At 33.4% G+C, this 15,307-nt stretch overlaps 1 protein-coding gene across 1 annotated transcript in view; it reads right to left on the reverse strand.

Annotated features, from left to right (window-relative positions):
* Positions 1-368: 368 nt before the first annotated feature.
* LOC150088640 (cathepsin L-like) overlaps positions 369-15,307 on the reverse strand; it is a 98,695-nt gene continuing 83,756 nt past the window's right edge. Inside the window, exons 11-12 of the mRNA XM_090369601.1 lie at positions 12,315-12,388; positions 369-1,016 (exon numbers count right to left, since the gene is read on the reverse strand). Of these exons, the coding sequence (XP_090225727.1) occupies positions 942-1,016; positions 12,315-12,388 (149 nt within the window). The 3' untranslated portion in view covers positions 369-941. The remainder of the gene's footprint in view (positions 1,017-12,314; positions 12,389-15,307) is intronic.

Consider the following 15,307-nt stretch of genomic DNA (forward strand, 5'->3'; position numbering starts at 1 on the left):
TGGAAAATGTTTTGTTTTATTTATGCTTCAAACTGTACTATATGATTGTTAATTTTCAGTTCACTGTACTTAACTGTCTGATTTTAAGTATTTCATTCATCTTTCGCGATATAAAATGTAATTATAATACAAAAAAAAATTCAACATTTTTATTACCATGCAGTATTACTTTAGGTATATACCTCATAAAGCATTATATATTAATCTTTTACTGAAGTTTATAAAACAGTGTCATATAACCACATAATTAATAAGCCGCAAGGAAGAGGGATTTGTCTTGTGACCCTAAATATTAATATGTAGATAATATATATTAATATTTTATCATAAATTAGATTATATACTGGTATGTTTTTTTTTAATTCATTAGTATTTTCTTTTAATTACCTTCCAAAATAAAAATTTATCCATTAAAATTTGACATTCATTTTAAGAATGTATGTCAAATTCTAATGGAAATCACTAGAATAAAGAGGTTTTTAGCTAATAATATTTTTCTGGAACCTCTTCCATTCATTATCCAAATTATATCAATTTATTGATTTAAGATTTTCACGTTAACTGCATTTCCAATTATCCAAAATATCTTCAGCTCAATATATCACAGGCAATTGAGATTAGGATACATTAAAATTAAATCAAAAAGAAGCAAAAAACACTACACAATCATTTATATACTATATTTGAATAACAAAAAAAATATAGTTTTAAAAACTAAGTAAAAATGTCACAACTCTCATATTTCAACGGGATTTTTTTTTTACAAATAACTGTTTTTAATACTATATATTATTAAAAAACTATATTATTCAAAATGTTTTTAACCTTACTATATCAAAATAGTTAAGTGATGAACATTTTATATTACAAGTAAAATTTTAGATATGTTTTTAGTAAGGCCAGAAATTAACATCCTAGGTCAATTCCTTCAGCTTCAGCATTCAGTTAATAAGAGATGATGTAGCCATTTTATTCAAGCCACAGGTACCATCACCTCTATATACACGGTAATAACCCTAAAATTAGAGAAAAAATAATTAATATACACACACACACATGTGTATATATATAAGTAATAATAAAACAACCAAATACAACAATGAAAATTGTAAAGCAAACATCAGTGGCAGCAAATATGCACATTCCACCAAATGTTGCATAATACAAACTATAAAACTAAATAAAGTAAAATGTATGCCAGTAGTATGGCAAACCAGTCGAATGAAATAATTACTAAAACCATAAAATAATACATAAAGAAAAGAAAAGAAAAGGGGGGGAAACGTAATGAAGAAGAGAGTATTGTGGAAGGAATGCTCCTAATATAATTTAGAATTTGGAAGTCAATTACTGAGCAATATGAAAGCCAATTATAAATAAATTTAATGGCACCCCTAACAGCAGCGGTGTCCGAATTGTGTGAAATATCATCAAATTGGAAACGTACCCTACTGACAATATGTGACCAATTAAACCACAGGAAAGACAGCAAAAAGTAAGGCCTCTGTTTCTGACATGAAATATATGTAGCACATGGTAGAAATGGAGAAGCAATTTTGAATTTAACAGTAGTATAAATAAGGCCAAAAAGTAGCGGTGAGCACAAATAAAGTATATGTATATTTCATGGCTGACCCAACATAGGCAGAAAAAGAGAAAAGGAATAACTTACTGAAGCCAGGGTGGTATACCAACTGAGGAGAGTGTCCGTATTGCACAGGTGTGAAGCCAAAAAGAGATTTATTCAAAGCCAAGTCAAAGTATTTACAGCATACCATAACGACCCTGTGTGTCAGAATTCGGAGGCAGTAAGTTAAAAAAAATTAAAATTACGAGAGTATTTTGAAAAAATCGGAATTAAACAAATGAAGTAGTACATCCCAGGATAGAAAGGATTAATAAACTTACAAAGTAGCAGTAAATAGTCGCTAAACTTTGTGTAGGCGAGAGAAGTACGTAGTGGAAAAATAAAGTCTCTTCAATCATTTATAAATACATTATATATATATATATATATATATATATATAAAAACAAAAATTACTGAGTCAAAAAAGCAAGTAAAATTATAATTAATGTTATGTAATAATAAAATTAATCTTCTTTTCATACTTTTTAGCTTCAATGTAGAGAACTAAAAACTAGCAATTAAGAAAAACGAACTAAGGAATTTCTGTGTGCAAAGACAAAATTTTTATATGCTACACATGATTAAATTACTTAACTAATTAAAATAATTAAATCATTATATACTATTTATACATTATTGAATATTATTCTGTACTTAAAAAATTTCTAATGAACTTTTAGTTGTTAGAATTTCCTTCATTTATAGCAGAAAATCTTTGTCTTCATGAAGATATGTGCCTCTTAAACATGAAAGGTTCACGCAGGAGTCAGCAACCTTTCTCACCATACATTTTTTTTTTAATTTCATAATTTTAAATTATAATAAGACACATTAAGATAAAAAGCATATAAAAATTTGAAGTAAATTTTGCAGTTCTCCAAGAAAATTATATTTTAAATTAAAGAAAAGAAGATGTGGCATTATCATAAAATGACTAAATTAAGATTAAATGCTTATTTATCACTTGAATGTATTGCTGAAACTAGCAAGTATTTTATTTGCAAGGAACTATTGATACCCTGAATGGAAAAAAAAAAAAACAACTAAAAAATAATAAAATAAAATATTAGCTGATGAATGATTTTGGAAAATCATCTTATGAAGAACTCCTTGAACACATGGCAATAGTACATTGATAACACTTCTGTAGTTTTGAAATCAAGTATATCCAATACTGGAGAGGGCAGAAAGCTCTATGATTTATACAAACTTCCAAATTGAGCATCCTTAGAATGTTTATGGATGCAGCTAGAAAATTTATCAATAAATTTATAAAATTTATCAATAAAATTTATATTGAAATTTATCATATACATTTATCAAATGTATATGATAAAATTTATCAATATACATTTCTTTGCATTCATAACCAACATGGTATATGGAACTTCTGAAGTTATATGATCCAAGAAGTTGCTGTTACACATGTCATCCTCTCACCAATATCAGGGGGAAAAAACAGAAATACAAGAACTGTATGTTGTCTGCTTAGTAAGATTGCTGTTAAATTTCTGGATAGTATTACTGATGTTCTCACTGATGATGTTCAAAGATTATCCATTACTGGCAGTGATCTCTTTGATGTAGGTAAGCTCATCTTGAAGCTTTGTTCATAGGTATATTCTCAGGGATCCTGAGAATATACATTGGATTCCTATTTTGATAGAATGATTATGGCCAGAGGAATAATTTAGTATTACCACAATGTCCATGGGCTTTATATATAATATTCTCTAAAGAACTGGGTAAGCTGGTAAACAAAATTTTGAGGAAAAGAGGTTTGCATTATGTTGTACAATTTCTCTACAGAAAGACTGATAAACATTCTCCATGGAGATGGGTACTGAGCCCCTCAAATGTATTTGTTGACGGATACCTTCCTTGAGATACCACTTTACTTCATCAAGTGACACTGTGGTAATCATAGCGCTGACAATGAAGGAAATGAGGATAGCAATGACAGTGAAGGAAACCAGGATACTTTCCAGCTAGATGGATAGATGGTCAAGATGGTCTATAACATCTTAAGCGTTCTTTATAGTCAGATAACATGGTAAAAATGTTTTCAAGTAATCTAGTATAAGCAATTTTGAAATTTTCTGTTCTGAGCACACCTCATACTTGTAAAAAATTTAAAATACCACAGAAATTATTAGAAATTACCAGAAATTGTTATAACTGTCATAATTTTAAAGCTGCAGTTTTTTTATATTTTTTGTTACTTTGTAATAATTTAAGCATTTCATTAAATTTATGTGAGAACTATTCCAAACCAAAGAAAGAATTCATTATACAATCTCAAAACATCCATACTCTTTATTATTATTAGTGGCAAATGATGTAAGAAAACAAGCTTATACAGCATCAAAAAAAAAAAAAAAAAAAAAAAAACACTACCCAGCCTATCCCTTCCAATAATAAATCTAATTCTTTCTTAAACTTAATTCAAACTACCTACTTCCAACAACACCAAATGGTATTTTGTTGCAATAATCAATTTCAATTACTCTTTGGCTGAAAGCAAATTTTTGCAAATCTATCCTGCAGCCATCCTTTTTCAATTTAAGTTTATGTTTCCTTGTGTGTGTGTGTGTTGTCTGAAAAAGAGTAAGAATACCATTACCATTAAGTTTACTCAATCCATTTAAAGTCTTTAAATGGATTGAGTAGATCTCACAAGTGCCTAATTTCCAAGTGTTGCAATTTAACTGAAGTCTTTTGTGGCTATCCCTTTTGTTACAAAAAATGAAATTTGAAATTTTATTTCTAATGAAATTTCAAATGAAATTTGTAAAATTTTTTCACGATGATTTATAATCAAATAAACCATAACTTTGTCATGTAGAAAAAAAGTCTTATTTAATTATATTTACAGTTGACACCACATAATGTCCTTTTCAAATCTAAAGTTTTATTCTTTATTTACAATAGAAGAAGATTACTGGATGATAGTTTCTTCAAGATTCTGTGGCCAATTTGTGAATTAGTTATATCTTACTTCCTTCACTCAGCTCATTAAGAACATTCAAGCCAATGAGGAACATCATTCAGAAAACATTTTGAAGTGGTTTTCTCAGTAGTACTGTGTATGTACATGTGTGTAGTGTTGAGAACTAGATCAAATATTCAGAAGAAATATTTAACAGCCACTATTTCTTCTAAATAACTAATCAATCCTTTTTAAATTCAGATAAACTTCTAGCTTCTACAAGGAGAGACAGAAATTAATTCTACCATTTACTAATGGTAGAATTAATTTCTGTTTTTAAAGCCCTAAATACTTCAAGCTGCCACATAAATGCTTGGTTTTCAGATGCTAACGCTTCCAGAATTAAAATCACTCTCTCTCAAACAATATTGCATTGTACCTATAACCAATCCTGTTGCTTTTTTTCTATATCCTTTCCAACAGGTCTACATCCTTCTTAAAATGAGATTTGCAAATATATATGCAATTCTCATTTTAGTACTTCTATCCTATATTTAGGTATTAGTACTCCTACGACAGGAGTAAAAAAAATAATATAACTGTAGCCATTATCAACCCACTGCAGGATGGAAGCCTCCTCAACAATTCATGTTGAGGGAAATGGACCATAATCTGCCATGCTGGTCCAGTGCAAGTTGGCAGATAGACCGTATTAAGCAGTCAGGAGCTTGAACCCCGGTCTACTCGAAGAGCATGTGCTACTGCACTCAGCCGACCGGGCTAGCCGAGTGGGTAAAGTACCTGCCCGGCAACCCAAAGGTCGCGGGTTCGATTCCCGCCTCGGGCTTGGATCAAAGTACTGCAAAAACCTTGGGAGGTGCAATATGGCCACAGAAGCCGATGCGCCAACAACTACCAAATCAATCAATCTACTGCACTCCCGCTCCTGACCACTCGTCTACGGAGGCATACTAATACCTCAACTACATTTTTCAGCCTATCAAAACAAGTTATTGGTCTCACTGAATTACAGCATTTGCTACTATGCCTACTTTTGTGCGTCCTATGTAATTATAGAAGATATTTGAGTATAGCAGACAGAAGGATAGTTGGTTAGGACAATTGCTGAGATTGTTGAATAAATACCACACCAGCTGTCGCTGAGTCTTGTATATAGATATCTAATTTGATAGGTTATTAAGTGTATTTTTATGGTAAAAGTGTAAATTCAGCAGAGCAGTCCTAAAGAGATAAATAAGATGGGACAAAGCAGTAGTATCCAAGGGCTAGTATACACTAGTGTAGTAGTTTTTTTGTCTGCCAATTGTAGGGGGTGAAAAATGAATTTTTTGTGGGGAATAAAAGCTTAATTAATATATGTTATTATAATTCCTTTCTGTAATTAATAAATCTCTTTGATCTTTCAGACCCACCTCTCTTAACTTTGTATTTCCCCATTTATTTTCCCCCTAATTTACCTTCCTCCACATTAACACCTGACTTGTATACTTCACAGAAGATCACAGATTCTGGGGGAATAGAAGTTCGTGTATGTTTCCTCTGGACTGGCTGAGTATTCAGAATGACTCTTAACAACACTTAATAAACATATACAATATTGTTTATTCACAGTATATACATTAAAAGAATATATCATACATCATCATTTGGGGATTATGTTAATTACTAGCATTATATGTGTGCTAAGATGTAAAGATAATCACAATTCATATATCATGTCTCTTTATGTCTTTCTGCCTTTTCTCCTTCTGGTTTAGTTTACATCTCATAACATTCTCTTGTCTTCTAACAATTTAAACTTCCCAACTGGGATTACAGCAGTGAGCATAACACCTATATGTGTATTTTCCTAGATTTATAAATCCCCACTATAATCTTTCTTTAATTATCCCTTCCAAAATAATTACATGTACATAGAACATAGTCTCAACTTAAAACATACTAGTCTCGAGTACATATATCTAAATCTTCCTTGCTTATTAACTTATCTTTGTGATGAAGTACATATATCTATATCTTATGAACTTTCTCCTTCCCTTTATGCTAAACAATATCAAATCAACTATCAACTAATCTAAAACATTCTCTAGAGTCCTTTCCTTCAAATCAAGCTTAAAACTATTATCTGGTACTTACATAACAGCTTAGGGGATCACTCTTTACACAACCTTTTTTTCAGCTCAGGAGCGGCCATCATCATCATCAATATAGGGCATCATCAGACTCCTACTGGAATTAGTCATTGGCTAAAGAACTGCTGCTCATCTACAGGAATTCTCCTTCGTTCAGGAACTCGCTCTTTTCTCCATAAATGGGTTGCTCTGGCCCGCTTTGGGCATCTGATCAGCTCGGACGATACTGGGGTGCATAATAAAATTATCAGGACTCTCCTTACTGCTCTATCGAGAAGCCAGACTGTATAACTCTTCCTTATCTTTCTATACCAAGACTTTTCGATCCTTATCACTCAGCTCCAGCATACGTGTTTCCATCTTTCATTGGGCATCTCCTTCCTATTTCTACTTTGCGGCTGACCTCTCCCAGAACTTGCCTAACGAATTGTCTTTGCGACAAACTGCTTCAATTTCCACTACCACATTCCGGCGATTCTTCCGGCACTTCTCGGGATTTCTTTCCAGCCGAACATCACTCAGGCCCACCCAAAACCCAAAAAACTGGTTTTGACAGTTTGGAAGTTTTCGGAAGTTTTGAGAGTTCCCGTGGGTGGGCCTGAGTGATGTGCAGCTGGAAAGAAATCCCGAGAAGTGCCGGAAGAATCGCTGGAATGTGGTAGTGGAAATTGAAGCAGTTTGTCGCAAAGACAATTTGTTAGGCAAGTTCTGGGATAAGTCAGCCACAAAGTAGAAATAGGAAGGAGATGCCCAATGAAAGATGGCAACACATATGCTGGAGCTGAGTGATAAGGATCGAAAAGTCTTGGTATAGAAAGATAAGGAAGAGTTATACAGTCTGGCTTCTCGATAGAGCAGTAAGGAGAGTCCTGATAATTTTATTATGCACCCCAATATCGTCGAGCTGATCAGATGCCCAAAGCGGGCCAGAGCAACCCATTTATGGAGAAAAGAGTGAGCTCCTGAACGAAGGAGAATTCCTGTAGATGAGCAGCAGTTCTTTAGCCAATGACGAATTCCAGTAGGAGTCTGATGATGCCCTATATTGATGATGATGGCCGCCCCTGAGCTGAGAAAAAGGTTGTGTAAAGAGTGATCCCCTAAGCTTTATGTAAGTACCAGATAATAGTTTAAGCTTGATTTGAAGAAAAGACTCTAGAGAATATTTTAGATTAGTTGATAGTTGATTTGATATTGTTTAGCATAAAGGGAAGGAGAAAGTTCATAAGATATAGATATATGTACTTCATCACAAAGATAAGTTAATAAGCAAGGAAGATTTAGATATATGAACTCGAGACTAGTATGTTTTAAGTTGAGACTATGTTCTATGCATATTTAATTATTTTGGAAGGGATAATTAAAGAAAGATTATAGTGGGGATTTATAAATCTAGGAAAATACACATATAGGTGTTATGCTCACTGCTGTAATCCCAGTTGGGAAGTTTAATTGTTAGAAGGCAGGAGAATGTTATAAGATGTAACCTAAACCAGAAGGAGAAAAGGCAGAAAGACATGAAGAGACATGATATATGAGTTGTGATTATCATTACATCGTAGCACACATATAATGCTAGTAATTAACATAATACCCAATTGATGATGTATGATATATTCTTTTAATGTATATACTGTGAATAAACAATATTGTATATGTTTATCAAGTGTAGTATGAGTCATTCTGAATACTCAGCCAGTCCAGAGGAGACATACACGAACTTCTATTCCCCCAGAATCTGTGATTTTCTGTGCAGTATACAAGTCAGGTGTTAATGTGGGAGGGGGGAAAATTAGGGGGAAAATAAACGAGGAAATACAAAGTTAAGAGAGGTGGGTCTGAAAGTTCAAAGAGATTTATTAATAACAGAAATTATAATTAATAATAATAAAGATTGAATTCTATTCCCAGAATAAAATAAAGAATTCTTCCATCCCCCACAATTGGTGGTGAATAAAGTGAGGTATAAGAAAGTAGAAACGAAAGAGTAAGAAACAGATAGTATAAAGATACTGGAAATGAACAATCCCATATAACATTCTTTTTTTTAGTTCATCATTCCCATCCCTAATAATACAGCCTTAGCTAGTCTCTGTGTGTAGCATTTGGGATATACAATTTAAATTTGCTTAATTCTATTTTTTTTTTATTTTCAATTTATGAACACCTAGACAAAACTAAATGGTTTGCTATATAAAAACTAGAATAATTTTTAATTATTAGCCAATCTATTGCAACTATTAACTTTTCAGAAAGTTCCTGTCTGGCAATTTTTTTTTTTTTAACATTTGTAGAATATTTATAGAATATTTAGAATATCTTGTAGAATATTTATGCTACAAAAGTTTAAAAGCAGTTTTTATAGGATAGTAGAATACTTTATTTCCCTTAAAAACATAATAGTTTAGTTCAGGAGGTGAAAAAATTAGAAGTATATAATTGAAAGATATATGAGAAGAGGCTTGTTGTTGTTGTTTGTTATCTGGTTTTTAGGAGCATTAGCAACTAAGGCCATATTGCTCCGGGGATATGCAGTGGTCATTCTCTGATCTTTCCGCATCCTCCGTATTTGGTGGGCATGGGCTCGAACCCCGGTCTAATCAAGAAGCGTGTGCTATGCACTGCTGCTGCTGCCCACCTGGCTACGGAGGCACCATATGAGAAGAGGCAAAGGTATATTATTAAATTCAGGAAGTGTGAAAAAAAAACTAGAAGTATATAATTGAAAAATATCTGAGATGAAGAGACAAAGGTATATTACTAAATAACTTGGGAAATTTGGGGTTGATAGTCCTGTCCCAAAAGGTGGGTCCCAGACAGAGGTATGTGTAGTGCCTTTGAAATAATTGGATACGTAGCAACAAATGATAACACATTAAAATAACTAAAATCATTAAAATGGATGAAATAACTAAAATATACACATAGGGAACTATCAGTTTTCTTTTCAAGAAGGTACAAATGGCAGTTACCCATGGAAGCCCATAATATTTCAATTGTTAAACTTTCTAGTGACTACTGATCACACTGATCTAAAGTACTGTATATATTTAAGATTTTTTGCAATTCTGAATATACGATTTTTTCAGATAACTTTAAGATTTAAGCATTTACTACATAGCTGCAGCCATTATTTCTAGAGAAAGTGCTTAAATCTTAAATTTACTTGAAAAAATTCTATATTCATTTGCAACAAAATTAAAACACACAGTACTTTAGGTCAATACAATCAGTTGTCTCTAGAAAGTCAGTTTGGCAATCAAAATACCATGAGCCCCTGCTGGTTATAGTTTTTTTCAAAGAGATAGCTGGTTTTCAGCATATTATGGGTAGTTAAATGTTGAAAGATCTGTATTTGATGAAGGAAGAGAAATAGCTCTACTAAATTTTCTTTCTCCACGAACATGACAAAGTTCATACTATAAGCTAGAAAGAGTCTGAAAGGTGGAAGACCTGATAATTGAGTAGCTGGGACAGCTAATTAAAATGTTTAATGGTGGGTTGTGTATCATAAGTAAATGAAAGCAAGTAAGATATGCAAGGCCAATATGCAATATGTCTAATATCACTTCCTCTATTCAGTTTCTCTAGGAGCTTTGTCTAAATCTGTGACTGATTTATGATCTGGTGAAGTTTATTATTGCTTCTTCACTCCATATATAGGTTCATTCACGACTGCACACTTTGTGAATAGTCTTTTAAAAATCCATGAATGGAACTGTAGAGGTCTGGGACAAATTAAATGATAATTTATCTGAGCAGTCTGCTTTCTCATTTACCAGAATGTTCTGATATCCAGCAGAAAGTTATTTCTTGACTGTGTTTCTGATAATGATGAAGGTAAGCTCAGAAAGAGGAAAGATTATTTTTATTCACAGATGCTGCAGTGAGGGAATCTGTATAAATTATGCCAGGACCATGAGGAGAAGCTGAATATTTTAAGCAAGGCTAGATGAATTGCATTTAGCTCTGCGGTAAGTACACTGCAAACTATAAGTAATGAAATGCCATCTGTGAAGGAAGGAAATATAGTCACTATACAAATATAATCAGATTTAACAGCATCTGTGCATATTCTATATTTGTCGGAATTCTCCAAGACATGAGCAGCATATAGATGTTGAAAGCTAAGGGGTGGCAATATGTTCTTACCCAGTTTTGTAAAAAAAAAAGTCATTGCAATGAGGAATAATTCTATGGCAGATCAGGTGTATAGCATCCTGGTGAACGTTACCAGACTGATGTTCCAGTTATGCAACAGTTCTTTAAACTGAAGACCTGCAGGCTGAGGCACACTGAAATTTTGCTTCATAAAAAGGAAACCACTGTGGGACAGAGAGATACTTCCAACTGGGATGTGTAGGAAGGCTTTGTACTTTCACTGCATAAACACCTAAGATTTATCTACTGAGAAATAGTGGGGATTTATTTAACTCTACATATAAGTTTTGTACTGGGGAAGTTCTAAAACTCTGAGAGCTTTCTGAAGTGCACTGGTACTGTGCTAATATGGTGCTGAGATGTTGTGCAATGCTTTCCTGGCCAAGGCATATACTGTTAATCCATAATCCAGCCATGATCAGATTAGTGCTCTAAACAAATACAGTAATCAGTTCCCATGATGTAGCCACCATTTAAAAGATACAGTTTTTGTAAATAGGTTGTTCAGAGACATTTACAAATGCCTGAAGATAAGTTTATTATCCTAGCTGGTGGTTGCCGATGCGTACAGTTTAATTATTTCACTCAGTTTAATGATTTTAGCTATTTTATATATTATAATGTGTCAGTATACATGTTTTACTTATTTCAATTATTTTAATGTATTATTGCTTGTTGGTATAAATCCAATTATCTCTAAGATGTTACACAAACTGCTTCTAGGACAGGACCCAAGATTTCCCAAGTTATTGGCAATTATACCTTTACTCCTCAACCTTTTAAATGTCTCTCTATTATCTACTAGTTTTTTTAACCTTCTGAACTATTAAGTTTTCAGAGGAAATGGAAGAGGTTCTACTACCCCTAAAAAAAAAAGTCTTTCAACTTTTATAACATATCTGCCAGACATGAACTTTCTGAAAAGTTAGTAGTTGTAATAAATTTCCATTAATTGAAAATTATTCCAGTTATATTAGAAAACCATTTAGTTTTGCCCAGTTCATAAATTAAAATTAAAATAATTTTAATTTTAAAATAAAGTTGACAGTGACACCACACTGTCAACTTTAGAACTAAATTTAAATTACTTATCCCAAAGACTACACACAGATGCTAGCCAAGGTGCTACTGCTGGAAAGAGAAATATGACTTAAAAAAAAAAAAAAAAAACAGCCATAATGTCTTATTTTCGTTCACCCTCTTCTCTCTCTCTACTATCTGTTTCTTATTCTTTCCTACAACCCACTACACCTGCTTTAGTATAAATGCCAGACAAAAACCAATTACTCTAAAGTCCTTGGATACTACTGGATCATCTCATTTGATTAAAATTCTTAGGACTGCTCTGCTATGAAATTATACTTTTAGCATTAAAATGCATTTATAACCTATCAAATTATAGGAGATATATATACCAATATTCAAATAAATTATAAATCTCACCTCTTCTCCCCAGCTCTTCCCCCAGCTGTTCTTAATTATCCAGAATGGCAACTTCTTTCCAAATAATGGGTAAGCTAGAATGAATAGACACAATTTAGCACATACCAACACATTAAATATTTACACATAAAAATACTCATTGATGTGCTTCTTATGTGAGAGCCTATTTATCATCTATAATATACATTATATCAATATTTAATCACCCTGTTTTATCATTAAACACATTAAAAAATTAATAAAATTCTCAAATGAATCATATTCATATTTATCAGAAAATTTTGCATTATATCAACATTTGATCACTCATTCTACTTTATATCATCTGATATAAATTCCAACAGCAAAATGATCAAACCAGGTTACAACATTTATATAGCTTAACTGATAAAAATCCCAAAATTCTCAAAAGAAGTAAACACTACAATTCTCAACAGTAGAAATCTTTACATCATTCCAAACATCATAGCTTAATGTCACATTGAGAAAATAGAAAAGCCTTTTAGCAAGTTATAATAGAGGTGAATATGATAATCATAACGGCAATAACTACACACACACACACACACACACACACACACACACACACACACACACACACACACACACACACACACACACACACACACACACACACACACACTTCAGTAAACTTCAATATGAACATCATTTGTTCCTTGGAAAACGTCAATGATGCAATATTTAACTTCTATCCATACTTGGCCTGGCAAGTCTCTTCTAATAGCTGCAATGGCTTCAGTGGTGATTCTTACCTTCAGGTGTTATAAATCACAGAATTTTACAGAATAAGCAATATTTTCATTGTATTCCCCTCCTTGGAAAAGTCCATAGGAGGGATCAGATCAGATCAGGACTTCAAGGGGAAGAGAAGATTGGTTTGCCTCTTCTAATCTAAATGATTTGGAAATTTATCGTTTAACCTGTTTGGACATATTTGCTAAAATGCTGCAGGGTGCAATGTGTGGAATGATTGTTGTCCAATATGTTCAGATAAGTCAATCCAGTTATTGTTTTTTTGACAAAAAGAGAAAGGCCCCATAACATAATCACAAATCTTCCATATCAAACATTAGCCTTTGGACTATCGTGCACATGTTCTATTACAACATCATAAATTTTGGAATCACATATGTGGCAGTTGTGATGATTTCCCATACTAGTCACGTGAAATGTGGCTTCATCAGAAAGTAAAATTCAATTCGAAAAATGAGAATTGTCATAAAATTTTTCAAGAAACAGAACTGTTCCGTGTTCTGCTCAGCAAGGATGATGACCTGGTCTGATTCCATGTTTCAGCTGAATTTTGTAACAGTGAAGTTTCAGCCATTTACATAACATTTTTGGATAGTAAATTTTGGTAATCTGAGTGCCAGGCTATGACACAAAACTAACTTTCTAAGACTCTGTATACATGACTGTCTGATTCATTCAACCACTTCATCTGGCATGCTAGTTAGTTAGTTAGTTATTTGGTTTTTAGGAGCATTAGCAACTAAGGCCATATTGCTCCGGGATATGCGGTGGTCATTCCCTGACTTTTCCACATCCTCCGTATTTGGTGGTGACGGGCTCGAACCCGGTCTAATCAAGAAACGTGCTATGCACTGCTGCTCATTCCCACCTGGCTACGGAGGCGCTGTATCTGGCATGCATGGTGTGCCTGTTAAATTTCTGTTCTGAATGCTACCAGTTTTTCTAAATTGATTATAATAAAGAGACACAGCTTTGCAGTCAGCAGGATCTCTTCTGTATTTGTAACAAAAATTATGTTGCACGATCACAAAAGATTTCTGTTCTGCATAACATAATACACACTACACTTTCTCCTATAAAGTTGCCATCTTACTGACTCTGTCAACAAAGGAAACAGTTTTATTGATATTTTATGACAACAATCATTATGTATGTATAAATATGTATATTTCATGACCGTGTGTGTGTGTGTGTGTGTGTGTGTGCGCACACAAAGTTTGTGGTTAAAACTTCCTCCAACAGATGATGATACAGAGATTGTCAAGTAGGATGACAGGTTGCAAGTAACAACCAATTTCATTAATAGTGTTAATGTTCCATGTCACTATTTTGCTTAAAACTGGGAAAATCTGCAACAGAAACATATGAAATACTAAGAACTGTTTATGCTGATGAAATCTTAAGTCATACTAGTGTGTTTGAACGGTATAAGCAGTTCAAAGATGAACATGGCAGTGTTCGTGACACCCAAGAAGTGGGCATCAGTCAACCTCTCAAAGGGAGGATAGAATTGCAAGAGTTCAGGAAATTGTAGGAAGAGATCATCACCTGACCCTCAGAATGATGATTGACAAGTTGGATATGAATAAGGAGACGATTTGTCAAATTTTGCATGAAGATTTAGAGGAAAGGAAGGTCTGTGCGAAATTTGTGCTGTACAGCCTCACAGATGAGCAGAAGCAATGTCATCATGCGACAACTTCACCCAGACCTGTCAAGACAATCCTAATTTCCTCGACTGTGCTGTCAGTGGAGGTGAATGTTTTAGTATTTCAGTATGACCCAGAGATGAAGCGTCAGAGCATACAGCGGACTTGAAAATGATCACCAAAAAGACCCCAAAAAGTCAAGACTATGCTGATGACAGTTTTTTGAGAGTGTTGTGATTCGCAAGGAATTTGCCTCAAAGAGGAGATAATAATGCTGCATTCTATGTACAGGTGCTTCAAAGACTACTGAAACACTTTCTAAATAAGCCTGCAATTTTGAAAGAAAGGCAGCTGGTTCTCGTTGCATGATGTTCCCGCTGATTCCGCACTAGTGGGTAAAGACATTCTGAGGAAACATAGCACTGTACCATCAACCATCGACCCTACTCTCCCAACACTAGAAGACTTAGAGGGCACTGACTCCCTTTAAAAATTACAGCTGTGAATTACAGGCTCCGAAAAAGCGATGTGTTTGCCTTTTTATTTACCTAATTGTTATTTTATATTGTA

The sequence above is a fragment of the Mastigoproctus giganteus genome, chromosome 3 (assembly GCF_048544385.1).
Source record: "Mastigoproctus giganteus isolate SK-2022 chromosome 3, ASM4854438v1, whole genome shotgun sequence".
Classification (NCBI taxonomy): domain Eukaryota; kingdom Metazoa; phylum Arthropoda; class Arachnida; order Uropygi; family Thelyphonidae; genus Mastigoproctus; species Mastigoproctus giganteus.